Source organism: Notamacropus eugenii, chromosome 2 (genome assembly GCF_028372415.1).
Source record: "Notamacropus eugenii isolate mMacEug1 chromosome 2, mMacEug1.pri_v2, whole genome shotgun sequence".
Taxonomy (NCBI): Eukaryota; Metazoa; Chordata; class Mammalia; order Diprotodontia; family Macropodidae; genus Notamacropus; species Notamacropus eugenii.
Window position 1 is genome coordinate 311021270 of NC_092873.1, and position 26484 is coordinate 311047753.

General features: G+C 39.7%; 1 protein-coding gene and 1 pseudogene across 3 annotated transcripts in view; one reads left to right on the forward strand and one right to left on the reverse strand.

The window, feature by feature from the left end:
- The window catches only part of MYO1D (myosin ID), a 395320-nt gene that overhangs the window by 122607 nt on the left and 246229 nt on the right, over nucleotides 1–26484 (forward strand). For all 3 annotated transcript variants that reach the window (XM_072644957.1, XM_072644959.1, XM_072644958.1), the window contains exons 2-8: nucleotides 2987–3195; nucleotides 14170–14263; nucleotides 17056–17221; nucleotides 18811–18864; nucleotides 22876–22971; nucleotides 23553–23669; nucleotides 25356–25559. In XM_072644957.1, the coding sequence (XP_072501058.1) occupies nucleotides 2987–3195; nucleotides 14170–14263; nucleotides 17056–17221; nucleotides 18811–18864; nucleotides 22876–22971; nucleotides 23553–23669; nucleotides 25356–25559 (940 nt within the window). The remainder of the gene's footprint in view (nucleotides 1–2986; nucleotides 3196–14169; nucleotides 14264–17055; nucleotides 17222–18810; nucleotides 18865–22875; nucleotides 22972–23552; nucleotides 23670–25355; nucleotides 25560–26484) is intronic.
- On the reverse strand, nucleotides 5301–7540 carry LOC140530441 (lysophospholipid acyltransferase 5 pseudogene; annotated as a pseudogene).

Sequence of the window (26484 nt, forward strand, 5' to 3'; positions counted from 1 at the left end):
TCAGTTTGGGGTTTGGCATGTATGGCTATAGATACAAATTTATATCTGTTTAGCAGAAAATGAGTGTGGGAAGAAGAGATGAAGAATCCCAGAGCAATTTCTCTGCAGTCAGAGGACATGGGTTCAAGCACCACTTCTGCATTGGTAGCCAGGAGCAAATAATTTAACTTCACTAAGCCTCACTTTCCATCTCTAAAATGGAGGTGGTGGAATAGATATCCTCTGTGATCCTTTCCAGACGCAACATCAGTCATCCTATGTCGATCTCTGTCTATACGTCTCATGATTTTTTTTTTTTTTTGGAGGCAGTTGGTGTTTGGGGACTTGCCCAGGGTCACACAGCTAGTGAAGTCTGAGGCCAGATTTGAACTGTGGTCCTGCTCAGTACAGAGCAGGTGCTCTATCCACTGTACCACCTAGCTGCCCCCAATGATTTCTTGAATAAGTTTCTAGGCTAACTTTAATTCCTGTAACTTTCCTTTCTAGAGGTAATTTAATTCCTCCACTATGGTTTCTTTACCTGGGAAAATTTATTTTTTCTCTCTTGACTTCTCCCCTCTGTTTTAAGAGTAGGAATTCCCTGTCCTCCAAATGGTTGGTTACCAGCCGCTTCTGTCTCATGCTCTACTGGCTTTTTCCCTAACCATGTGTGAAGAGAAGCAGTAGTCACTGATTCTCAAAGGAAATTCTGAGCCTATTGAAATGTGAATTCAATTCAACAAGGAGATTTTAAAATTTGTCTTTTGTTGTTGTTTATGTACACTTTATGTGCATACATTTATACACATTTATTTAATGTGTTTATATTTGTGCCTTTATCTTTTTAAGCATATTTTACTATGTGCCACATAAGGTGCTAGCCACTGGGGATGCAAAGATAAAAATCAAACAGTTCCTGCCCTCAGGGAGCTTACTAGGGGGAGAGACCAGGAATGGAGATAACTTAATATGAAATATATGCAAAAAAGCACAGTTTAGGCAAATGGGGCACAACAGGGGATGGGAATCAGGAAAGACTTCTTGATCTTGGTGACACTTTAGCTGAGCTTTGAAGGGAGCCTTGGGAATCCAAGAAGCCGAGGTGGAGGATGGAGAGCATTCTATACGTTAGTGACAACCTGGGCAAAACCTTACAGAACCAATGTCCTGAATGGTCTACAGCAAGTAGGCTTGATTGTCTGAGACTCCACATGTGGGAGGGGCTATGATATGTAATCCTCCTGGGGCCAGATTGTGAAGGACTTTAACTAACAGATGGCACAGTAGATAGAGTGTTGGCCTTCTGGTTAGGAAGACCAGAGTTTAAATCCTGCCTCAGGCACTTCCTATTTGTATAACCCTGGACAAGTCCCTTAACTCTCTGAGCCTCAATGCCTTCATCTGTGAAATGGGGATAATAATAGTACCCTCTTCCCAGGGTTGTTATTAAGATTAAATGAGATGATATATGTAAAATGTATTGCCAACCTCAAATACCTAGCTATTATTATTGTTATTTTTATGATCAACCACAGAAATTTGTTTTGGCCCAGAAGAAATTAAGAACCACTGAAGTATTATCAGCAAGGAAGTAGTGGAACCATATCTATGTGTCAGATATATTAATCAGATGACTGTGGAAGATGAATTGAAAAGGAGAGACCAAACAAAGGGAGACTGATTAGGAGACAAAAGAAGTAGTCCAGACGAGAGGAGCATGATGCTTGAATTTGGGTGGAGGATATGTCAGGAGAGAGATGTGGTGGTGGAGAATTGATAATTGCCAGGCCTAGAGGCCTAAGGGCTACCCGAGTCTTACCTTACCTATCACAGGTCTTCGGCTGGCCAAACCGGATAAATGTATGAGAGAAGAGACTTTCCAGAGTCGAACAAGGGTTAGGCTTTATTCAGGGTCTTGGTTACATGTGCAGGGGGAACTCTTCCTGAGGAGAGAGGAATCTCCCAAGGAGGCAAAGATCTTACAGTAAGAGAATGGAAGTGGAAGTAGAAGAAGGAGAGAGGGGAGAGGGGAGAGGGAAGAGAGAAGAAAGGAGAGAGGGAAGAGGGGCCTTCTGTCCTTTAAGGGCCCCTCAGCGCTAAGAGCGCCTTCAGGCTTTCCTGACCCTACTTAAGCTCTCCTGCCGCATAGTTTGCACCTGAATACCGTGCCTGTTAGACAACAATAGGTGTGCTCAGACCCCGGGCCAATCTCGAGGGCGGGGATGCTCTCTCCCAGCACGTATCCCACGAAGAGGTGGAGACGCATGAGATAGCCCGGTCTCACACCTCAATTCCCTGCTGTTCCCTGGGGGGCCTCATGAGAACTCTAAGGTTTAGAAGTCCTCACCTTTACCTGCCCGAGACTGTCCACATGGAACTGAGCTTACACCCCCAACAGATAATACCTAGCAAGTGGACATAAGGACAGTGAGTGAGAGCCAGGGATACCACCTAGTTTGCAAACCTGACTGATTAGAAGAAGAGTTCTTATCCTGCAGTCTATGGCTAGAATTCAAATTGCCCATGAACTTGAATGAGAAAAAAATATATTATCTTTAGCTTCACTAACCTCTAATTAAAATTTAGCATTTCCTTCAAATATTAATTTTTTTTTTAAATATTCTGACAAGGGATCCATGGGATTCCCCAGGTTGGTGCCAAAGTAATTCATGTCATCAAAAACAAACAAACAAAAAAACTAAAGACACAAAATCCTGATGTCCTCAAAAGAAATAGTGGTTAGGAAGAGGGGTGGTTTTTTGGTGAGTAAGGTAATGAATTCTCTTTTGGATATGTTGAGTCTGAGATGCCTAAAAGATATCCTTGTGAAAATATCCAGCAGACAGTTGGAGATAGAAGACTGTAGCTCAGGAGGAGAGGTACCAGCTAAGAGATTGTCCCTGGTATCCCTGGGCATGATAACATGAGAGGAATAATTCTATAGGAAAAAAATAACATGTATCTGTTCCAGCTAAGACTTTCTTTTTCTTTGACATCTTTACTGAAGGTTTGAAAAAGGACGCATCTACACATTTATTGGAGAAGTTGTTGTTTCTATGAACCCATATAAATCCTTGAACATCTATGGAAGAGACACAATTGAGCAGTATAAAGGGCGGGAGCTCTATGAACGGCCACCCCATCTCTTTGCCATTGCTGATGCTGCTTACAAAGCGATGAAGAGACGATCAAAAGACACTTGTATTGTGATATCAGGTATGCCAGAGAGGGCAACTTGCCTCTCATGTTTCTTTGTGCTCACATATACATGTTTACACAAGTGCAATCCATGGGGGTTTCATTTTATTTTATGATTTTTCATCACTATTATTATACACCAAGTGTTCTTAATCGAAGTCTGTGACTCTCTTAGATGTTTTGATGACTATTTCAGTAGAATTGGTTTCCTTTATAATTCTGTTATTTTATTTTATACTTTTAAAAATAATATTCTGAGAAGGGTCTATGAGCTTCATCAAAAGGGGTCCATAAAACACACAGAAAGGTTAAGAAGCCTTGTTTCACATAAACCTTTATGTCTACACAGTTATAATTTCTAATGGTTATATATTATTGTTCTGTTGTGCCTATGGATCATGGTCATTCCCTTTTTTTTTTTTTTTTTTTTTTGGGCATTGGGTTGTGTTTAGCATTTTCATGCAGATTACTTTCTTTCTTTTGAGTAGTTTCTTCATGCTACATTTCCATAGTAGGATTGCTAAGCTGAGGGGCATAAACAGCTTCATAGAAATTGTTATTGTTGGAAAGAGGAAACCCATCACAGACTTATGTGAACCAGTACAGAACTGACCCTAGAATTGGGGGAAGATAGGGTGAGAAATAAATAAATACGTACACACATGTTTTATATATTATATGTATATGTGTATACAAACACATTTCTATATACATACATACATGTACACATATGTGTATGTATATAACATCTGCAGCAAATTAAACAGAATAAGAAAATAAAACTGAGAAGAGATGACAAGATGTACATCCATCCCTTTATTGGTAAAGTGGAGGATTATGGGTATGGCATGTTGAACATGCTGTCAGATATAGCTAATGCATTGAATTTGCTGAACTATTTGCTGTATTTGTTTTGCATCTTTGCATCTCACTGGATAGAGGACAAGAGGAAGGGTGTATCAAGAAGTCAGTGAGATGTAAAAACAAAGAGCACCAATAAAACTTTTTTTTAAAAGAAGATAAGAACCACATATGGAGGAATTGATTAAATCTGAATACTTCCAATTGGAAGGCTATCAACAAATACATAATTATATCCAGGCACAAAATAAATGGGAATGATTTATTGAGTAGTATCTGACCATCTCACCAACTTTCTGTTTAGAAGATGGACTTAGCCAAAGAAAACCCCTACTCTATAAACTAAGGAATCCCAAAACATCTTTACTGATCATATTTGCCTTCATTCAGAAGCTGCCCAGTTAACTTGGGGCTTACTGATTAGATTTCCTTTCCTTTCCTTTCCTTTCCTTTCCTTTCCTTTCCTTTCCTTTCCTTTCCTTTCCTTTCCTTTCCTTTTCTTCCCTTCCCTTCCCTTCCCTTCCCTTCCCTTCCCTTCCCCTTCCCCTCCCTTCCCCTTCCCCTCTCCCTCCCCCTCCCCCTCCCCCTCTCCCTTCCTCTTCCCCTTCCCTTCCCCTCCCCTCCCCTCCTTTCTTCCTTCCTTCCTTCTTTCTTCCCTCCTTCCCTCCCCTCCCCTCCTTTCCTTCCTTCCTACCGGTTCACTCTGAGCCTCATAAATTGAACCACCATAGGTCCCTACCCAAGCTCCACTTAATGGCTTTATTTTGGACCCTCCTGGCTTAGAGTGAATGTCAATGGTAACTCTTTCTCTTTGGAATAGCAACTCTGAGGGTCTTCCCCTCCCAGCTTTCTTTTTTTCTTTCTTTCTTTTTTTTACTTAAAGGGTTCATCCTTTGACTCATTTGTTTTCCTTTTGACTGAACAAACAAAAGTGGTTTTATCTGGTACAATTCCAAAGTAGAAAAATGAAGCAGGTAGAACCTGTGTCCCTTCCCTTCCACAGGGAGGTGGTTATGGAATCGAAACATGTATAATCATAGTAAATCAGCAGAAAAGAAAACAAGATTTCCCTCTGAAAGGAGAGAGATAAAACAATGTGTGTGTGGGAGCCCATGAGTGGGCTGGTTCTCTCCTCACTCACCTAGGGTTTCTTTCCCCTTGGCTGACATGCTGGGACTGCCATGCCTTCCGAGTCCTGCTTCTGTCTTGTGCATGTTCGCAGGGCAAAAGAGGCCTATGAAAGAGAGGCAGTAGCTCCTGTACTAGTCCCATTTTAGGCCGGCAGGGAAGCAGATTACTATGCTTTCTTTAATTTTTTTTCCTGGTACCATTATTTTGTGAACATAAAGGCAATATGAATAGGAGGCTCAGGAAGAAGACATGGCCAAGAAAATAGATAGACGTGTAGACTTGGAACCATTTATCTCATGTAAAACGGCAAAAGGCACTCATAGATTAACCCTTGAAGAGCCAGTGAATGGTTTGCTGCAATAGGTAGAAGATGGGCTTCAAGACAGTGATGGATACCAACTTGCTCAAGATGGGGCTCTCTGTGATTAAGTAGGCAGCCTGTCTCTTCCCATTAACAGTGAGGAACTCCATCTGGAAGCAGATCAGGTAGCCAGAGTGCAGCCCATGCCACGAGGCCAAGAAAAATAGGGACAGACCCTGGGATACAACTTGGTTCCCAAGGAATTTTAGTTTCTGGAAGATATGGCGGGCCACCCAGTCATTGGTGTTGGTGTGGAAGGAGGTGATGGTGCCAGTGAATTGGGGTTTAGTCTCATATAGCCCTGTTTTCATGTTGGCACAAGCATCCCACAATGGATGTCCCTTCTCATCCAATCCATTGAAGCTTGGCCCAGTCAGAGCGCACACTCCTTCCGTAACCAGCCAACAGGTGGCATATTTTTAGAGCACAAACTTGCCCCAAACTAGCATGTATAGGCAGCTGAACCAGAAGGGGCAGTTTTCATATCCCTGGGAAAGGAGGTATTCTTTTGTGAAATAGGGACTGAGCAGGGTATAGCCCACCAGGTAGAAGAGGCCCACACTCAGACTCTTGAGAGCAGACAGAATATTATTTCCTGGTACATTAGTCACCTGTCCCTGCACCAGCTTCATGTAGTTGTTCATGGAGAACTGGGGTACCACCAAAAAAACCCCATAAAAGTAGGAGAAACCAGCAAGTTCCATCAGGAACTGGACTCAAAATGGTATGTTTTTGCTGCTCAACAGACAAGGAATTCCAATCTCTCCCTCCAGGAGGGAGACTTTCTTAAAGAGGACTATTTACTGAATGGGTGTTACCTCACGCAAAGTGAGAACCTGAATAGGCCTTGGTCTCCCATTGCATCCTGGGCCATCTTCAGTCAACCTAATGAATATTGAGCCACTGGACCCAGACAGCTCTGGAGGACAAAGTAAGGCTGGTGACTTTGTGCAGCCCTCCCTCACTCAAGTCACATCATTATCTCCCTGACGTCATTGTCAAAAATAAAGGACAAACACAACCTGCCTTCATTCAGTTATGGCTGCCTACCTTTACCTCATGTTTGTCTAGCTCATTGATCTGGAACTATAAAGAAAGCCCAGCGCTAATCCTTTTCTGTAGGGCCATGCTATACAGAAATCCTGGTCATGCTTATGTACATTTTCTCATATGAAGCTGCCATATTTTTGACTAACCAATTTGGAACAAGAAGGGCAGAAACGTGAGAAATGGAGGAAACTTCTGCCTTCTTCACAGGCCTCCAGATTGAGCCATAAGCCTGTTGCCTCTATGGAGAGACACAGTTTCAATAAAAAGCCTAATCTTTTACCACTTGTTCAGTCATTTTCAGTTGTGTCTGACTCTTCATGACCCCATTTGGGATTTTCTTGGCAGAGATACTGGAGTGGTTTGCAGTTTCCTTCTCCAGCTTATTTTACAGATAAGGAAACTGAGACAAACAAGGTTAAGTGAGTTGCCCAGGGCCACACAACTAGTGTCTGAAACCAGATTTGAACTCAGGAAGGAGAGTCTTCCTGACTCTAGACCTGGTGCTCTGTCTACTGTGCCAGCTAGCTGACTTCTTTTCCCATTACCATAACCCCAAGAGGGGCTGTAGTTACAGAAGGTACACTGTAGAATCCTGGTCTACAAAGTTCTCATGTTCCCATATCAATGCATTTTGCGTTATATCGCATTTATTTTCAAATATATTCCTTCTTCCCACCCCTGCCCAATAAGGATTAAAAAAGAGGGGGCAGTGTACCTAGTTCAGCAAAGCTGGTTGAAATATCAGCTGCATCTGACCCACTTCTCTTTGGGCACTCAAGTCATTCTTCTTCCTTTTTCCCAGAGTTCCACTGCCAAGCTCAGTTTTCATTTCCATCCCAACTCCTGCTTTCTATTGGGAGATTTGAACATTTCTGTGCATGTTCCTGTAATCTTCAAGTTTCCTCTATTTCCTCTGCCCCTCTGACCTATTTCTTCATCCAAGACACTCAAAGGGACCATCATGGCTTTGAGCTCATGATCACCTACTACTGTTTCCCTGGTTGAAAATTCTGAAATGCGTCTGTTTGACCATGACTTCCTATCATTCCACCTCTCCTTGCATTTCAACCCTCCTATGCCTTCTCTTCATCTTCACTGTGCCCTCCAATGTCCACTTGTCAGTAGTCTCCCTGGATTTCACTCTAGTTTTGGCCATACTTTCCTCCCTTCTCAATCTTGACTTTATGGTTAACTAGTTCATGATGACAGTGTGTTCTACTCTCGAATCCCTCTGCCCCTTGTTCTGTTGTTACTCATGTCTTGCCAAACACCATCTTGAATTTTTCTTCATGTCTGCCTCCCCTTTTCTGTATGCTACCAAATGGGGCTAGAGGAAGTCACACAACTCCATAGACAGGATCCATTACAGATTTGTGTTATCTAATCTCAACTGTCCCTGGCCAACCTCCACCCAATGGCTGTCTTTTGGGCCCTTCTGGCCTTGAGTGAATTTGGAGTAAAAGTCAATGGTAACTGTTTCTCTTTGGAACAGCAACCTTAAGGGTCTTCCCCTCCCAGCTTGATTTTTTTAAAATTTTGTCTTTTTCTGTTTTCTTTTTTAATTTAAAGGGCCAACCCTTAACTTACTTCTTAAAGAGGCAAGACCTGTTCCCTGAATGGGCATTATCTCACTTTAAGTGAGTACCTGAAAAGACCATTGCATCCTGGGCCATCTCCAGTCATCCTGATGAATATCTGGTCACTGGATCCAGATGGCTCAGGAGGAGAAGTGAGGCTGGTGACCTGCACAGCCCTCCCTCATTCAAATCAAAGTCAAGTGCAAGTCATGTCATCATTTTCCTGATGTCATGATCCTCTTCAAAAATGAAGGGCAAACACACAATGCCCTCATTGCAGCAAAATAGTCCTTTTGGTTCTCCCTAAATCATTTTCTATCTCCTTTCCCATAGAAACTATTACATATCTTCTCCTTTTCATAGCACTTCCTCCCTCTTGCAAGAGAACTTGCTTCATACATTACCAGAAAAATTAAGACCATTTCCCAGGGAGGGTCCAATTTCTCCTTTTCTTTATATCTCAAAGCCCTGTGTTGTCACCTTCTATGCCTTCCCCCTTTATCTCTGATGAAAAACTGGTATTTTTCTTCACCATTATCAATTTTCTTTTTATCTGTCTCCATATCTGTATCTAGATAGACAGATCCATCGATCCATCCTTTATCCCATTTCCTCCACATTGTCACCATCCCTCTGGACAATAATGTTTTGTTTTTTAGGGGTTACCTCCTTACTGCCTATAAACATGCCCAGATCTTTCCCATATTAAAAAAAAAATCCTTTCAAGCTATCATTCTACATTTCCCTTCTCTTTCACATCCAGACTCCTGGAAAAAGCTTTCTGTTATTAATGCTTCAGTTCCTTTGTCTTCTCAACCCTTTGCATGTGACTTCTTGTTTCACTACTCTAGTGCAACATTGTTCTTTTAATGGTTAAATCTCATGGTTTTTCCTTAATCTTTGTCCTCTTTGATTTCCTTGTAGCTTTTAATGCCACTTATCCCTCTCTCCTTCTGTATAACCTATTCTCTCTGGAGCTTCATGCCACTCCTTTCTCTTAGGTCTCTTCTCTGACTGACCCCTCCTCCTCAGTCTCCTTTCCTGGATCATCATTCATGTCATACTCCCTAATGTTGCACGTCCCCCAAAGCTCTGTCCTCAGTCCTTTTATGGGCATATACTATCTCACTTAGTGACCTCATCAAACCCCATGGGTTTAACTATCCTATCTATGCATATGATTCTCAAATATATGTATCCAGCCCTAATCTCTCTCCTGAGCTCCCAAGACTCACAGAACCCACCCCCTATTGGTTATTCCCAACAGGATGCCTTATAGCTATCTCCAGCTCAACACGTACTCAAAACAAAAATTCATTATCTCCACACACCCACACCCTATACCCTCCCCTCTTTCAAACTTTATTATTACAGAGGTAGATTCAATAAGATGTGATGACTGATTAGATAATGTGGGGTGAGGAAGAATTACCAGTTGAGGGATGATTCCTCAATTCTGCAAACCTGGATGACTGGAAAAATGATGGAGAGAAATAGTTACCAAATACTACTACAGTATCTCTTTTATCCATCTTCGTATCTCCACTTACATGCTTATAGTCTTAGTTCTCATTCTCATCACATCTCACCCCTTTCCTTGTAATACTTTCCAAATTTGTCTTCTTGCCTTGAGTTTCTTCCCTAATCCATCATCCACACTGAGGCCAAAGTGATTTTCCTAAATGACAGGTCTGATCAGGTCACTTCCCTGCTCAATAAATTCCACTGACTCTGCATTACTTTACTTTGGTATCAAATACAAATTCCTCTATTTGGCATTTCAAGCCTATTACAGACTTAGTCTAGACTACATTTCCAGGCTTATTACATACTATTCTCCTTTAAACACTTCATGAATCAACTAAACTGGTTCTCTAGCTTCCAGCTCTCAGCCTTTGAACAGGCTCCCCATGCATTTCTTCCTCACTTTGGCCTCTTAGAATCATTACACTTCTTTAGAACTCAGGTCAAGCACTGGTTTCTGTATGAGACCCTTCCTGATCTCCTGGTTGCTAGATTCTTTCCTCCTCAACTTAGTTTTTATTTATTCTTCATATATGCTACATATAATTAGCTGTCTTTCCCAATACAGCATAAACTTCTCGAGCACAGAGATCGTTTCATTTCTGTCTTTGTGTCCACGGCATCTAGCTATTGCCAAGCAAATAACAGTCCCTTAATAAGTGCATATTGACTGACTGATTGATTGATTGATTGATTGATTGAGTTGATACTATACCTAACATCTCTCACTTCTGCAATGAAGAGGAGGGAGGTACATTTTCTTACTTTTTCTCCCTGGGCCAAGTTTGGTCATTATTATTACACAATGTTCAACTTTGGTTTTTCATTCTTTACTTTATTATCATTGTGTGTATCATTTTTCTAGTCCTTCTAGCTTCATTCACAATCAATACATATTAGTACTGTCTCTCTCTGAGTTCTTCTTCACCTTAGTCTTTTCCTACAGTGTATTAATATTCCATTATACTGATAAGGAAACATTTGTTCAATCATTCCCCAATTTCTAGCTATCTGTTTTGTTTTCCATTTTTTGCTGTCACAAAAAGTACCACTGTTAATATTTTGGTGTATATAGATTCCCTCTTTCTGTCCTTGACCTCCTTGTGCTATATGCCTAGAAAATGCCTTTACAGGTTAAAGAGTATTGATATTTCAGTCACATTTTTTTAGTCTAATTCCAAATGGCTTTCCAGAATAGTTGGACCAATTCATAGCTACACCGAAAGTGTGTTATTATGCCTGTCCTTTTACATCCCCTTTAACATTGATGCTAATTGTCTGGGTGTGAGATAAAACCTCAGAGTTATATTAATTTGCATTGGTCTAATTATGAGCAATTTGAAGCAATCTTTCATGATTATTAATATTTTGTCATTTTAGAATCATTTGTTCACATCCTTTGACCACATATCTATTAGGAAATCACTCGTTTTACATATATACGTATGTGTGTGTATATATATACTTGTATAGATCATGTACATATATATGTGTATACATATACAGAGAGAGAATTGTATTAATTCCTCATATATCCATGATATCAGATCATCATCAGAAGTATTAGATGCAAAGATTTTTTCCCAATTGTCAGTTTTCCTTCTTATCATAACTGTACTGATTCTGTTTAAGCAAATGCTCTTTAATTTCTTGTAATCAGAATTATTGATTTTATCTTTTGTGATCTTCAATCCTTGGTTGGTTAAAAATTCTTTTCTCAGCTACAGTTACAAAAGGTACCTGATCTAGTTCTCTTCTCATTTTTCTCTATGATGTGACTTTTTTATTTTCAGATTGAATATCCATTTTAAGCTTATTGTGGTATATGTTGTAAGGTACCCATAAAAATCTAACTTCTGCCAGATGTTTTCCAGTTTTCAAAGAAAACTAGGGTCCTTCTATGAATAGTTTATGTTTGGTAGCTTATAAAACACTGGTTCAGTGAGTTGGATAATTTCTCATTTTGCTTTATTTATCCCATGTTCTCTTGAAATGAAGCAATTGGGCTAAAAAAGGATGCCTTTCCCCAGGACCCAATATCTCAAGCTCTAAGCTACAGGCAAAGTTCTTAACTCTGTGAACCACTTGTAAACTACCCTATTCCAGTTTAAGGTTTTGATGTGAGTAATTTGATAAATCTATAGTATGTCATAAATGTTTTCTAGATAAATGCCCCAGGACAATCTATCTAGGTTCTAGAGGATACTTGTGTAATGCAAGTAATTAAAAAAGACTGTCCCAACAAAACCTGGAAGACTTGACTACCTTAATGGGACTTGCCCATCGTGTCATTCCTATCCTACTCTCTTTCTTTCTCTCTTCTAATCCTTGACCTTCTACCCTCCACTTATCAACAAGTAAAAAAGTAATAAAAATACATGTGATGAGGGGAATCAAGAGGGTAGGGTTATATAAGTATGCTTTTTTTTAAAAATTAAGATCTTCCCCAGCCTCCCTAATAGTTTACTGGTATCTTCCTACTCCTCCTGCCTTCATTGTATTCAAGGCTTCCTTACCTTTATATTCATATACACGTATAGGAAACCCTTCTTGTTCTAGGATTTGCCATAAGAAATTTCCAATAATTGTAGCAATGGAGCTAACTCCCTTTCTTTTTTCGTGAGTGAAGGATATGTTTTGCAGTATCAGGCACACAAGCTCAAAATGGAAAGTTATTGGCCTTCCCACTGCAGAAAGTTGAGACAGACTGTCTAGCATTGTATAAATATTTGCCCGTAAGGCTACCCTGACAAACCATAGTGTCATCAATATATTATAATTTTGATATATAGGTAGGTGTCAGGGAGAACTAGCACCTCTGGTGTGAGGGCTGCCAAGCCCTTTTCAGGTGTCCATCTTTCACCCAACTCTTACCTGTGGCTCTAAGAAGTTGTAGCATGCACAGCAGCCTCACCCTAGTAAAAACATCTAGGCAGACAGGATAAATCAAGTTAAGGGTAACCAACAGTTCTCAGACCTCTTACTGAATTAGGAAGATGTCTACTCCAAGCATGTGAAGACTGCCCCTGTCAGAATGGGCAGAAGAGAAAAGTTTGTTCCAGTCATGAAGGTGGTTAAAACAATGTGGAGTGCTTAGAGCTTGGTCAGGCATCAGAGATGCCAAAGTCATCCACTGCATCCTGGGTCATCACCAGTCATCTTGATTTTTTTCTGCCACGGGAAGGGGAAGTTGATGACTTTGTGCAATTCTGCCTTACTTAAATTGAATTTATGCCCAAGTTCATGCACAGGGATGAATAGCAATCTTATAACCAATTCCTATCATAAAGCTGCAATAGCCCGGTGTAATCCTGTTTGAATGGTTGCTATTTTATAATATGGATCTTACAATTGCTTTCTATCACATCCTTTCATCTGACAATGTGTTTTTGTCTATAGTTACCATCATCAAATAAGGAATGCCTCCACTCTGAAGTTACATAGGTGTTAAAAAGGGAGTTACCGTTTACTAGAGGCTTTGTCCACAGATGGAACTGAAGAATTGAAATTATATATATATATACATATACATTATATATATATATAATATATATATAATATTGAAAAGGGGAACTTTAAATAAAAAGTAGGCAGATGTAGCATTTTGTATTGGAAACAATCATCCCTTTGTATGCAGCACAACACTCAGGGATTTCAGCATTCGTAGGATACCTAGACCAAATATACAAACTGAAAGTCGCCTTTAGTAGTAATAACACCATATATTGATGGAGCATTTCATGTTTTTAAAAGTAGTTTCACATCTGTTATCTCATTTGGTTGTCATGACAACCATGGAAAGAAGGTAGGGCAGTTATTATTATCCTGATTTTACAGATGAGGAAACTGCAGCTTAGAAAGAATGTGTGATTTCCCCCAAGGTCAAGCAAACAACTTGGTAAGGTCAATGTGCCCAGATAAGATCCCATGTCTTCTGATTCCCAAATCACTATTTTTTTGTATTACACACTCGTACTTGTAACTCCCTAATATTCCCACTCTTTCTTTACTGAAGCCACTGAATGTCATTCTTCCCTTTTATTGTCTGAAAGAATCACATTTTCTCCCTTTTTTTTAATATCCAGGGTATTTAAAATTCTGTTGTAGGTCAGTGATCTTAACAATGAACAGCTTTTCAGTCTTTAAAATGTTTTCATTCCACTTGATTAGCAGTCTACCCTGAGAGTTTTTCATCTTTCAAACTAAGAAGTTTATTTCAGACCTTTTACTTCTTGAATCAAAAATAAAAAAAACTTATAAATCTTAATCCTGTGTTATTTTTTCCTTTCTACTGACTTATTCAAATATCATATCAAAGGGATAAAATATTTCAAAGCCCACCCAAGTATAAGTGAGAAGGGGAGTCATTTTAAGTAACCAGTGATGATGTCACATGATGTGGTTTTTAAAAAAATATATTGTTTTAGTTAATCCTTTGAGCCTGAATGATTATGTACTGTGTAATTCATGTTTATGGGTATATTATAGGTGAAAGTGGTGCTGGGAAAACTGAAGCCAGTAAATATATAATGCAGTATATTGCTGCCATTACCAACCCCAGTCAGAGAGCAGAAGTTGAAAGGTAAGGGTATATTTTGCGTATTACCATCAAGTACCCATGGACTTTTACTTTCCACGCAGTCATGTGCCTACATTTTTTGTGTAAACTTACACATCTTTAAATTCTGCTCAGTCATTCAGTAAATATCCGTTGAACAGCCAACCACTTTAGTGTTATTGGGTGGTGTCTCCTGTTACTGTGTTTCAAATACTTAGCTATTTCTATAAGTAAAGAGGCATCTACAGTATTTGGAAAGAGCTCTGGGCTTGGAGCGTTCGTCTCAGATTCAAATCTTTGGTCTGTTATTTGACTCTGAATTCTGAATCCAGTTGCCAAACCTGTCTGTGCTTCTGTTTCCTCATCTGCAAAGTGGAAATAGTGATACCTGTTCCTGCTATCTGTACTAAAATGAGATCCTGCTTGTAGTACACTTTGCTAATCATAAAGCACCACTGGAAGAGGAAGGCTGATGACTTTGTGCAATGCTGCCTTACTTAAATCTAATTCATGCACAAGTTCATGCATAAGAATGAACAACAATATTATAACCAATTCTATAAATGATGGCTATTTTTGTTACTAAGTACCTCCCCGGCCACAGTGAAGTTCAGATTGATGGAAAGCATTTTGTAACCCAGACAATGCTCTCTGCTCTCAAAGTATCAGCTCTTGCTTTTCCACAGGAAAGTTTATTTGAAACAAATGGAGGTTTAGAGCTTCTAGTATGTAAATGCTAGCTCACAAAAACTCTTCTGTATCCAGCCTTGATTCGGAATCATTTGGTACCTTCCCTACCGCCGTTAATGCAGCATTCACAGAGCCATTTTTCTTTTAGAGGCTGACTGATTTTTGCACACAGACATATAAATCCTAACCCAATTAGGATGACCATCTGTGATCATGTCCCAGTGTGAGGTCTGACTGGAGTGAAATCCAGGATTTTTGCCCTATTCACATCACAGAGGCAGAAAAGACCAAGAACCTTATAGAAAAGGACAGCGTGACTGTCCTCCTGCCAACACATGAAGTATGACTATAAAGTTATGTGACAACATCAGTATTAAAAGAGTCTGATTTTGTTGGTAAGGATATTCTTTCGCCCCTGGAGTAGATGTACCTCCTCTGCACATTCCTAAATAGTCTTCATGCATGCCTAAGATTAAAGAAAAAAAAAAAAAGAAAAGAGAAAAGGCATCACTGAGTAGCCAGAATTGTGGTGGAACAGGAATTGTACTTGTGATTACATTGGTAAAGGGAACTCCCAAGTAAGGAAAATCAACCTTCCAACACAGGTCAGTATTTTCCCTGTCTTGGAGAGTAGGCCCCCATATGGGGTCGAAAAAATTTGGCAACAGTAAAAGGTTTCTAAATGTGCAATGACCAAAAGTTAATGAAAAATCCGTTGAATCCAAGGTGTTTCTGGCAGTGCTTACCAGTGTTTCTTTGAGAAACTTCACTGTAGCCTTGGTTCTGAACACAAAGCATGGCCATTTTGCACTGTGTATGGTCTCAGGCCATGCAATGCCAATGAACTGCCAAAGCGTGAAAAGGGGTCACAAGTGGGAGTGGGGAAAGTTTAAGAAGTCCTGTCCTAGAGCATTGGCATCAAACTCAAATAGAAATGAATGAATGCCATGGGCCTCATGACTTAGAAAACCACAAATGAACATTATCTATGTTGTATTTCTCTTTGTTTTGGTATTTCCCAATTATGTTTTAATCTGTATGGGTTGCACAACACTTCTAGCTTAGAACATTTAGAGATTAAATGATTTTCCCAAGATCTATCAGCCGGTATGTCAGAGGCAAACATTCAAGTCTTCCTGCCTTCAAGGGCCTCTGTCTATCCACTCTGCCACACTGCCAACTTGTAATGAGTTTCTCAAAACTTAGCTTGGCTGTTCCTGACATGATATACAGTCTATTGTTGGAAAGGTACTCCAAACTTTTCCTGCTTGGAAGAGGCTGATGGAGTCTGAGCTGTGTTACCACGCACGGTCTTTGAGACTCCAGGCTATCTTCTGTACCTTATGGGCATCACCAGCAGAAGACTTCACTGAGAGAAGGTTACTCTTTTTTGGGGGTAAATATACCAGAATGAAGATTTCCATTTGAGCATTCCTTTCCAAGTAGCCATTTGGGGAGTCTGTAGACATTCCTGCATCCTGCTAATCTTTAGAATGTTTTCAAAATTTCCCTTTTGGAATTGCTCCTAGAGACTTTGGTTCCTTTTTTTTAATATAAATTAATTTGTTTTCAGTTTTGACTTTGGTTCATTCTTTTGAATACCCCCAACAGTAGCAAATTTTTGCCCTTTGAGGAAGGATTTTATTTGGGGGGAGTAAAATTAACACAAAGTTGGAAGTCAGCACATTTAATTAGCACCAGATACACACACATTTTGGTATGACTGTCACTGAATCACTTCATTGCTAGACTTTTATACTAAATATATCCTTTTAAGGCAATGAGGTAGCTCAGTGGATAGAATGCCAGAATGCCAGCCCAGGACTTGGGAAAATTCATCTTCCTGAGTTCAACTCTGGCCTCAAACACTTAATAGCTATGTGACCCTGGACAAGTCATTTACCCTTGTTTACCTCAGTTTCCTCATTCATGAAGTTGACTGGAAAAGGAAGTGACAAACCACACCAGTATCCTTGTCAAAAAAAAACCCCGAATAGGGTCATGAAGAGTCAGACGTGACAGAAATGACTGAACAGTAACATCCTTTTAAGAAGCAGAGTGTCTAGATTTTTTACAAGTGCATTTCTGAACCTGTTTCTATGTCCTTTCACTCCTCTATGCTAAAGGGTGAAGAATATGTTGTTAAAATCCAACTGTGTACTGGAGGCCTTTGGAAATGCCAAAACCAACCGTAACGACAACTCCAGTAGGTTTGGAAAGTATATGGATATCAACTTTGATTTCAAAGGGGATCCTATAGGAGGACACATCAATAACTACTTACTAGAGAAGGTAAAATGTACCTAATTTTTGGTAGCATTGTTACATCAGATTCATGTTTAATCTTCATTAGTGTCATTTTCCCAACATAATACTGCTTAAAAATAGTTTCTTATTCTTCCTTCTTTTCCTTCCTTTCCTTCTCTCAAGTTAATGCTTTCCTTCATGGCAGAAAACCTTTTTCTCTTCCATATTTTTTTAAATCAACTTTTTGTTGTGTAATATCAATTTTGAAAATGCTATATGTTATAGAGATAAAATTTCTCTTTTCCACTTATTCTCCATGCTTTCAGACTTGTGGCCTGCATTTTGGGTAAGGTGCAAGTGATCAAATGGAGAGGTTGTTTGCAATAATGTCATAATCTTTCTAATGATTGCAAACCACCATTTCCCATGTTTTTATTTAATTCTTTTGGAATCATTATTTTCTTTGCCTGCTCTCCATTTACTCTCTATTGTTTGCTATAGACTTGTTAGAAAAAAAATCTTAGGGCTGATATTCACTGTTTTGTATTTAATAAAAACTGAGAATGTGTTTCATCCTGCTCCATCCATGTGACTGTAAGGCCAGATTTGCAAAAGGCTGTGCGAAGCCTCCTTTGGGGGAAATTGTCAGCCACAATAGCTAAATCAGTCTTGATTGCTAGGAACAAAAGATAACATAGAGCCTGAAAATCATATACTCTAATGCTCTGATTTTATAGATCAAATAACACTTTATAGACCTATCTCACTGCATTGAATTATGCTCTGAAAGAAAGTGACAAGAAGTAGGAAGGTAAGGTGCTAGTGTTGCTGATGTCTGCTTTCAGATTGAGGTGGAAAATGATTCCCCGGCACATTCCCTTAGAAGGTTCCTGCTTCTCTCCGTAGTAGCATAATCGCCATTTTGTCTAGATTGAATCTCTGCCAGATGGGGCACAGCTGCATTATCTGAATCCCTTGAGAAGGACATAAGGCTGAGTATTATCACCGTAATTTCCAAAGAGTCTTCTAACTTCTCCAATGGCCTTATATGTACATTAAAAATTGAAAATCCTTCTTAAGATGCAATCACCTGAAGCCATATTCTGGCCATCATTTCTTTAGAATATATATATAGATATATGTATATATATATCTATATATATTTTCATTTTGATACACTCTGATCATTTGTTGATAATGGTTTAATTCTAGGCCAGTGACTTCTGTAACTTGAAATACAGGGTGCAGGGATGGGCTTGTGGTATTGTTATCTTTTGGCTGTGCCTTTCCCTTGACTTTTAAGGATAAGAAAGATCTCTCTACGCCCTTCTCATCCCCATTGCCTAAGGCAATCTTAAGACTTTGAGTTAGGAACACCATAGGTTTGCATCCATCCCATAAAGTTTAGGGTCCCCTGCCTGAAGGAGTGAGAAATTTATCAGACTACTACTTATCCTTAGAAAGGCTGGAAATCCCAAATGGATATTACACCAGACAGCCTTGTGGGAATTTGGCAGTAATACAGATAGGATTCTCAGAGCAAATGTTTTTTAATCCTCTGTACTACTAGAGGGTGACACTCAGAAAATAACCATTTTAATGTTTCTGAGAATGTGCATGTGTGTTTTTCTTAGTCTCGAGTGATTGTGCAGCAGCCCGGAGAAAGAAGCTTTCATTCCTTCTACCAGGTTAGTTTTCCTTGTTGAACAAATAGGTAATTGTTTATTTTGTTATGCAAGAAAAAATATGTTCTTTCCTGCTTCCTCAGGGCCCAGGGCGGATTTTTATTAGGTAATCTTGTGAGTATTTAACCAGAGGCATTGCCCCATTTGGATAAACACACCATATCTCGTTGCCGTGAGGAATACAACCTATGAAATTTAAAGACAGGAAGGGTAAAACCAATTATTTCCTTATAATACAAAATAAAGGGCTTACATATTCCATGTGTCCTAGAAATTCAAGATTTACTTTATTATTAGATAATTTATAAAACAGCAAATTTAGCCTATTTCGTTTGCAGTTCATAAAATGGCTTTCCCCACTGCTGTTGGAAAGGCAGCAGTCATATTAAATCGAAGCATCTAGAAGTGGCAATTAAATTAGTAAAACTTGAGTAGTTACATAGATGTTTTAATGTGTATGACCTGTCTGTGTAAAAATATGATTCCTTTAAACAAAACTATCATTATGTACATCTTACCATTTTTTTAAAGTACCTGCAATGTGCCAGGTGATGTCCTAAATGCCAAGGGTACAAAGAAAGGCCAGAAATAAAACAATTAAAACCAGCCCCTGTTCTCAAGGAGTATATGTTCTAATGAGGGAGACATATAAGAAATATACTGAGTAGATGAAGAAAATCAGAAAAGGGAAGGCACTGGCAGCTGGGAAGGGCTGGCAAAGACTCCCTTCAGAGGATAAAATGTAAGTTCTTTGTAGAAGGAACAATATAATTTTTTTCTTTGGAAGAACAAGAGCAATGATAATGATAATATCTAACATTTATGTAGCAGTTCCTGTGTTCCAGGAACTATGCTATTATCTCATTTGATCCTCACAATAACTCTGGGAGGTATTGTCCCCATTTTACAGATGAGGAAACTGAGGCAAGCAGGTTAAGTGACTTGCCCAGGGTCACACAACTTGGAAGTGTTTGAGCTCAGACTTGAACTCGGGTCTTCCCTGACTCCAGGCCCTAGGTCTCTAGCCACCGGGCTACCTGCCAGCCCCTCTAAGAATAGCAATGATAGCTGATAGTTGTGTGGTACTTAGAGCTTTGTACTTCATTTGCTTGTCACTCGAGCCCTCTGTGACAGGTGCAAGAGATGGTATGAAGGGGCACGACTGCCTCTTCCTGTCCCCCATTCACAGACATAGACTTGTGTATATATGTGTATTTATGTATATATGTGTGTGTGTATGGGTATGTGTGTGTGTAGTATGTTTGTGTGTGAGTGGAGAGAAAGGGAGGAGAAAGAGGAGAGAGGGAGGGAGGGAAGGAGGGAGGGAGGGAGGGAGGGGGAGAGAGAGAGAGTGCATGCACCTCTTTTAAAGCAGGACAGCCTCCATAGAGGCGAAAGACATCCTATAATGATGAATTATACAATATTTGGAATGACTGTTAAAAAAAAAAAACACCAGATGTATAACCAAGTCAAGTAACGATCATTTATGAAGTTCTTCCTATTTGCCAGGCAATTGCTAAGCGCTGCAAATACAAATACAGGTAGAAAGGCCCTGCCCTCAAGGAGCTTATATTCTGATAAGGAATTCAACACATAAAAGGGAACAGAAAAGTATTAGGACTGGGAGAGATGAAGGTTCTTGGCCTAGAAGTTTGATAGAGGAGATCTGGAGAAGAATGAAGAGACAGCTGGCCATGGGATCTTCCTCCTAATGGAGTTTCTGAGTAGAAACCAGCCAATCCAAGAGCAGGAATGGGGGTATCCTTCCAGTATGGGAAGTTCAGGAGTAGAGCAAGCTTTCAAAGTAGAGAAGTTACTGCATCATAGCAGAGAAAGTCTACAGACTTTCAATCAGAGACCTGCAAATATGCTGGAGATCTCTGGGGCCATTTGCCTCCTGTAGACTTTGACTGCTTATCACCTTCCTTATGCTAATTTTAAAATCCTGAGTCAAATCCCTACCCACCTACTCAGTGCCACTATGCCAATCTTATCTATCTTGGAGGTAATTATTATGTAATAGTGGACAAAAAACCTATTCAGAAACATTTGTGGTGGACGGTGGAGGTGATTTGAGGCAGCTAGGTGATACAGTGTATATAACTCCAGACTTGCAGTCAGGAAGATGAGAGCAAATACGGCCTTTGACATTTACTAACTGTGTGATCCTAGATTAGTCTTTTCACTTCCCAGAGCCTCAGATTCCTCACCTGTAAAATCAAGACAGTAGTAACCACACTACGAGATTGTTAAGATAAGGTATATAAATGGCTCCGTACGCCTTAAAACACTCTATGAATGCTAGCTACTGTCCCCATTTTACAGCTGAAGAAACAAGAGGTCCCAAGAGATCCAGTGACTTGCCCATCATTGTACAACTGAAGTATTATCAGAACTGAGATTTTAGCTTGGGATGTGACTGACTCCAAGACTTACACTCTCTTTCTCTCAAACCCCATGGCCTCTCAGCCTCCTTAGCACAATCTTCCCTAATACTCACATCTCAATGGGCATATAGAGAGACGCTTATTTTGTGCCCAGTATAATATGCAGAATTTAATTTGAAAGACTTTTCTAGGCTGCATCTGCTCTGTTACATGATGGGTTATCTGTGTTGCTTTTGGGCTTTTGTTGAAAGTTGCCTTTGTTTTCAATGTCTTTGTTTTGGGTTGGGTTTTTTTTTGTTTGTTTTTATGGGTTTACACTAATATACATGACCTTCTAACCTAGAGTGCCCTGTCTTTCCTTGGTGTTGGTTATAAATGACTCAGGTGAGGACTGCCTAACTACTTGACGAGGCTTGGCTATGTAAAATGGTGGATTTGGGAGTGGGAAGTTCTTTCTTTTGAGTCTCGTTGAGCATGTGACATGGCCTTCTGATGCCTTTATTTCCATAGCAAGTGAAAGAAGGAGTTCAAACCCCTGCTGCCTGGAATACAACAGAGGATCCAATCTGTTTCCAAAGAGCAGCATTAGAAGTGAGGCATTTTTACTGTGCTCTTGGAGTCAGACGACCTGATTGATTCTTTTTAAAGTCACGCTGCGGTTGTATAATTTTCTCCATAGTGGAAAACAATGAAGCCATTTGTCTCTAAGGGGAAAAAATTTCATACTCTGAAAGCAGGAAAAGGGAAGGAATGAGGAAAAACATTAATTGCCTCTTCTAGGCCAGGAACTAGCTTAGACTCCAAGGTTATATAAATACAAAAGTGAGACAGTACCTGCCCTTGAAGTGTTTCCATACCAGAATGAGAGAAATCAAGCACAAGGGAGTGGTGGCCAAGGATGGTGAGTGAAGAGTTGCTCTGTCTATGGTCGTACACTTTTCTGTAGCAGTCCTGCACTGGTAGAACCTGTTTGAATGGGAGCTCCCTGAGGGCAGGGATCATATTTTTTTTTTCTTTTTTTTCTTTTTTGCATCCTCAGCACTTAGCACAATGCTGGACCCATAATAAGTTCTTAATAAATGTTTGTTGGCTGATTAGATTTCTTTTCTCAGAGCAAAGGTAGAAAGTGAGGTTGAGAGGCAAAAAGATATGGTCATGGGGTAAATGGCAAGATGTCCCAGGTGGATGGCTAGATGAGATGTCTAAAACAGCTAGACAGAGTGGGTTACCTGAGTTTGGTTTCACTCATTCATCAATTGACAGGTCAACCCCAGTATAGGATTCCAAAAGTGAAAACTTTCCTTCTCCTAGGGAGGAGGTCATGATCCATAGAGGTCTGATCTACAAGTGGCTGTGCCACATGGGTAGAAGGGCTTTAGCAGAAGAAGGGGGTCTGCCCAGGTCACTGGAAGAGATGTGAAACATGATCTAGGGCCAGCTGAGTAGAATGGGTTAGGTGAATTCTGACTCACCAGTCCAGGCAGCTCTGCCCTCAGAGCCTGTATTGTCTAGAATGCATGAAGCCCAGGAAATGCCCAAAAGGAAGAGCAAGACCAAACCAGTGACCTGCTTGTCTCCGGTTTCATTTTAACTTTTGATAATCATTCCCATTTCAATCTGCCAGTTGCTTCAAGGGAGTTCTGAGCAGTTGCTTCGCTCTCTACATCTCCAGAAGGGTCTCTCATCATACAACTACATCCGTGGAGGAGCTCAGCTAAAGGTGAGATTTTACTGATTGAGATTGTTCTAGAAGACAAACTGAGTCAAAAGGGACCCCAAAGGACTCTTTAGTCCAGTCCACAGACTTCAGGCAGATGAATGTGCAAGCCACCCAAGAGAGATACTTGCCTATTCTGTTTTTAAAACCTCCGTGGCAAGAGATACCATAACTTTTTTCTTAGTTTATTATAGTGTTTGATCACCGTTGATCATTAAGTTCTTTCCTTGCCTACCTGAAACATCTCTTACATTAAGCACATATCCTTTTCTGTTTTATAAAGACAATGGAGACAAAAGCTCTGTTCTACATTGGTTTTTTAAAAGCCTGCAGTTAAACCAACCCATAGCCTTCTCTTCAATTCTACTCATTCCTTTTCATCTATCTCTTACACTATCTCATTTTCTCAGGGCTCTCTCCAGTCTAATCATGTCATTTTGATTCAGATAGACACCTGCCCTTCCCATCATTTCTCTCATAGGGCTAAGACATGGGGGGAATTTTGGATTCAGGTTCACATCCAGGGTGTTTGGATCCTTGAATTACAGACCTGCTTGATGTGTGCCTTGGGTTTTTGTTCTTAGTCTTCCATCAACGATGCTGCAGATTTCAAAGGAGTAGCAGATGCCATGAAAGTGATTGGCTTCAAGCCAGAGGAGATTCAAACCGTTTATAAAATTCTGGCTACTATTCTCCATTTGGTGAGTAGGACACTTCCTCCAATGGGTCCCTGCAATGTGATGTCAGGAGGTCTTCATTCAATTGAATAGTTCTCCAAAGTAACTGGATTTGGAAAAATAGACTTTCTCAGATTTTTGAAGAAACAAGAGTACCTACCTGTTGTCTTCTCCACAACCATGCTGTTTCCATTAAAATTTCCACAATGAAATTTATACTGTAATTTTGGCTTTTCCCCAGTTCTGTAGATTAAAAGTCCTGATTTTAGCCTTTTTAAAAATTTGGTAATTTCCAGCTGAAACTTGCATAATTTTATACTATAATAATTCTGAGGAAGATGAGAATGAGAAAAATGGGACTTTTTTTAAAGTATCAACTACCAAAAACTTGAGTAGATTAAAAGTTCTGTTTAGGTACCATCTCTTTCCTCATGACTCTGGGCAGATCTTTTCTGACAACACATAAGATTATGAATTCTTTATTCCTTATAATGTTGCTATGCAATGACAGTTGACATATTTTGTCTTTATTATTTTCTTTAATACTTATTTATTTTTAGTTTTCAACATTCATTTTCACAAAATTTTGAGTTCCAAATTTTCTTCCCATCTTTCCCCTCCTTCTATCCCATAATGCCTTGCATTCTGATTACCCCTTCCCTCAATTATTATTCATTTTCTAAATGCAAAGTATAATCTTACTGGTAACAAAGCCTTTGAATATAGTCAAACACTTCCAAAGTTGAATGCATCTTCATTGTGGCTTTGTTTGGTATCAGTAAAACTTTTATTCTGTCATATATCTTAAGTTGATCAGAGTTTGATCACACAAAATGTTGCATTGTAAATGAGGAAGTTCATTAGGCATCAATCCTCTTCTGCCTTTCTCCAAGCCCCCCAACTCGATTCTCCTCCAGTGCCTAAGTGCTCTATCCCTGCTTTCACTGTTTCCCATTCTCTTACCTGCCATCATGGATTGGTTTGTTCTCAATGCTTGATTCTTCCTGCCATCTAGCGTTCAGACTGAAAACTACAATGTGATGATAAGGAAGGAAAATAGGGTAGTTGTTCCATCATGTCTGACTCTTTGTGACCCCAAGGATCATAGCAGGCCAGTGCTGTCCAGGGACTTTTCTTGACACAGACACTGGAGTGGTGTGCCATTTCCTTCTACAGTGGATTAAGGCAAACACAGATTAAATGACTTGCCCAGGGTCACACAACTAATGTCTGAGGCCATATTTGGACTCCTGGTGGTCACCTAGTGACTCGGTGGACGTGGAGCCAGGAAGACCTGATTCAAATAGGGTAGTGCAACATATTTTTGTGTAAGAGATGTCCTATATCTAGACAAGGCAGATTGGTGGCACCATAGAGTACTATGCATGAAGTGATGAAGAGTTCAAATCTGGCCTCAGTCACTCACTAGCTGGGTCATCCTGGGCAAGTCACTTCATCTTGTTTGCCTCAGTTTCCTTATCTGTAGAATGAGCTGGAGAAGGAAATGGTGAACCACCCCAGTATCATTGCCAAGAAAATCCCAAATGGGATCACGAAGAGTCAGGACTGCAAAACAACTGAGCAAAAATATCTGGCCAAAAAAAACACTGTAACAGAATTGACTCAGCTTGAAATTTGGAATGACAAATTGATTTCCAAAATAATACCAGTTGTCTCTTTTAAGGTATTGTACATACTGTTCTTCCCTAGGGTAATTTAAAATTTGTAATGGATGGCGATGTAACTCTGATTGAAAATGGCAAAGTTGTATCCATCATCGCAGAACTGCTCTCTACTAAGTCTGATTTGGTCGAGAAAGCCCTGCTTTACCGAACTGTGGCAACAGGACGCGATATCATCGACAAGCAGCACACTGAACAGGAAGCCTGCTACGGCCGAGATGCCTTTGCAAAGGTGATTCCAGTTGCCTTTGCTTGAACCTCATTAGTGTTAACCTTAGGTACCACTGGTGAATTATTCTCTGGAAGTAATTCAGGTATCCTGGAGATGGTGCTGATACTTTTCTGGCTCCTTTGTGTTGGGAAAATCCCACTACAGTGCTAAAGATTTTGTGTAAGTCCACCATTTTTGTGTGACAGCACATGCCCTTATAGTAACAATGCCTTGCCAATAAGATGAGTATTTATTCTCCACACTGAGCAATTGAGCAAATCAATTGGTTTGTTCAGCTCTGTAACATTGCTTCTTTCTAAGAGAAGTATTTGCTTATGCATTGAGACTGAAGAAAGGGAGAGGAGAGCTAAGCCCCAAATCAACAATTACCCTGTAGAGCCCATTATCATCCCTATTTTAAATATATGTTGCTCCCTACCAAAAACAACATACCACCTAAAAAAGAAAAGAAAAGAAAACCCACAATGTAGCTCCTAGAAAGTTCAGGAACCTGGAAGGAAGAAGGCATATTATCATATTTCTTCTTTCCTTTACTTAAAGAACTCTATTAAATTTCTTAAATTAAGTTTCAATTTCTCTAGATTAAGAATGTAAATGTAACCATTCATTCATTCAAGAAACATTGATACGGCCCTGCTGTGTACAGAACAATGTGCTTAACAGAGAAGGAGATACAAAGTATAACTAAAACACAATCCTTTCCATTTCAGTCTGGCCGGCAATTTTAAAAAATTCCAAATGCACAAATGATAGACAGGTGACAAATTCATAACCATGGACTCATAACAAAAATTCTGCTAGAATTCTTTTTTAATTTTAATTCCCTGTGGAATTTGTTAAAATAGAATTTTACTTGGACTACTTAATTTCATAAGAAAAATCTGATTTATTGATTTTCCCCTTGACATTATCTCCTGTAAGGCAT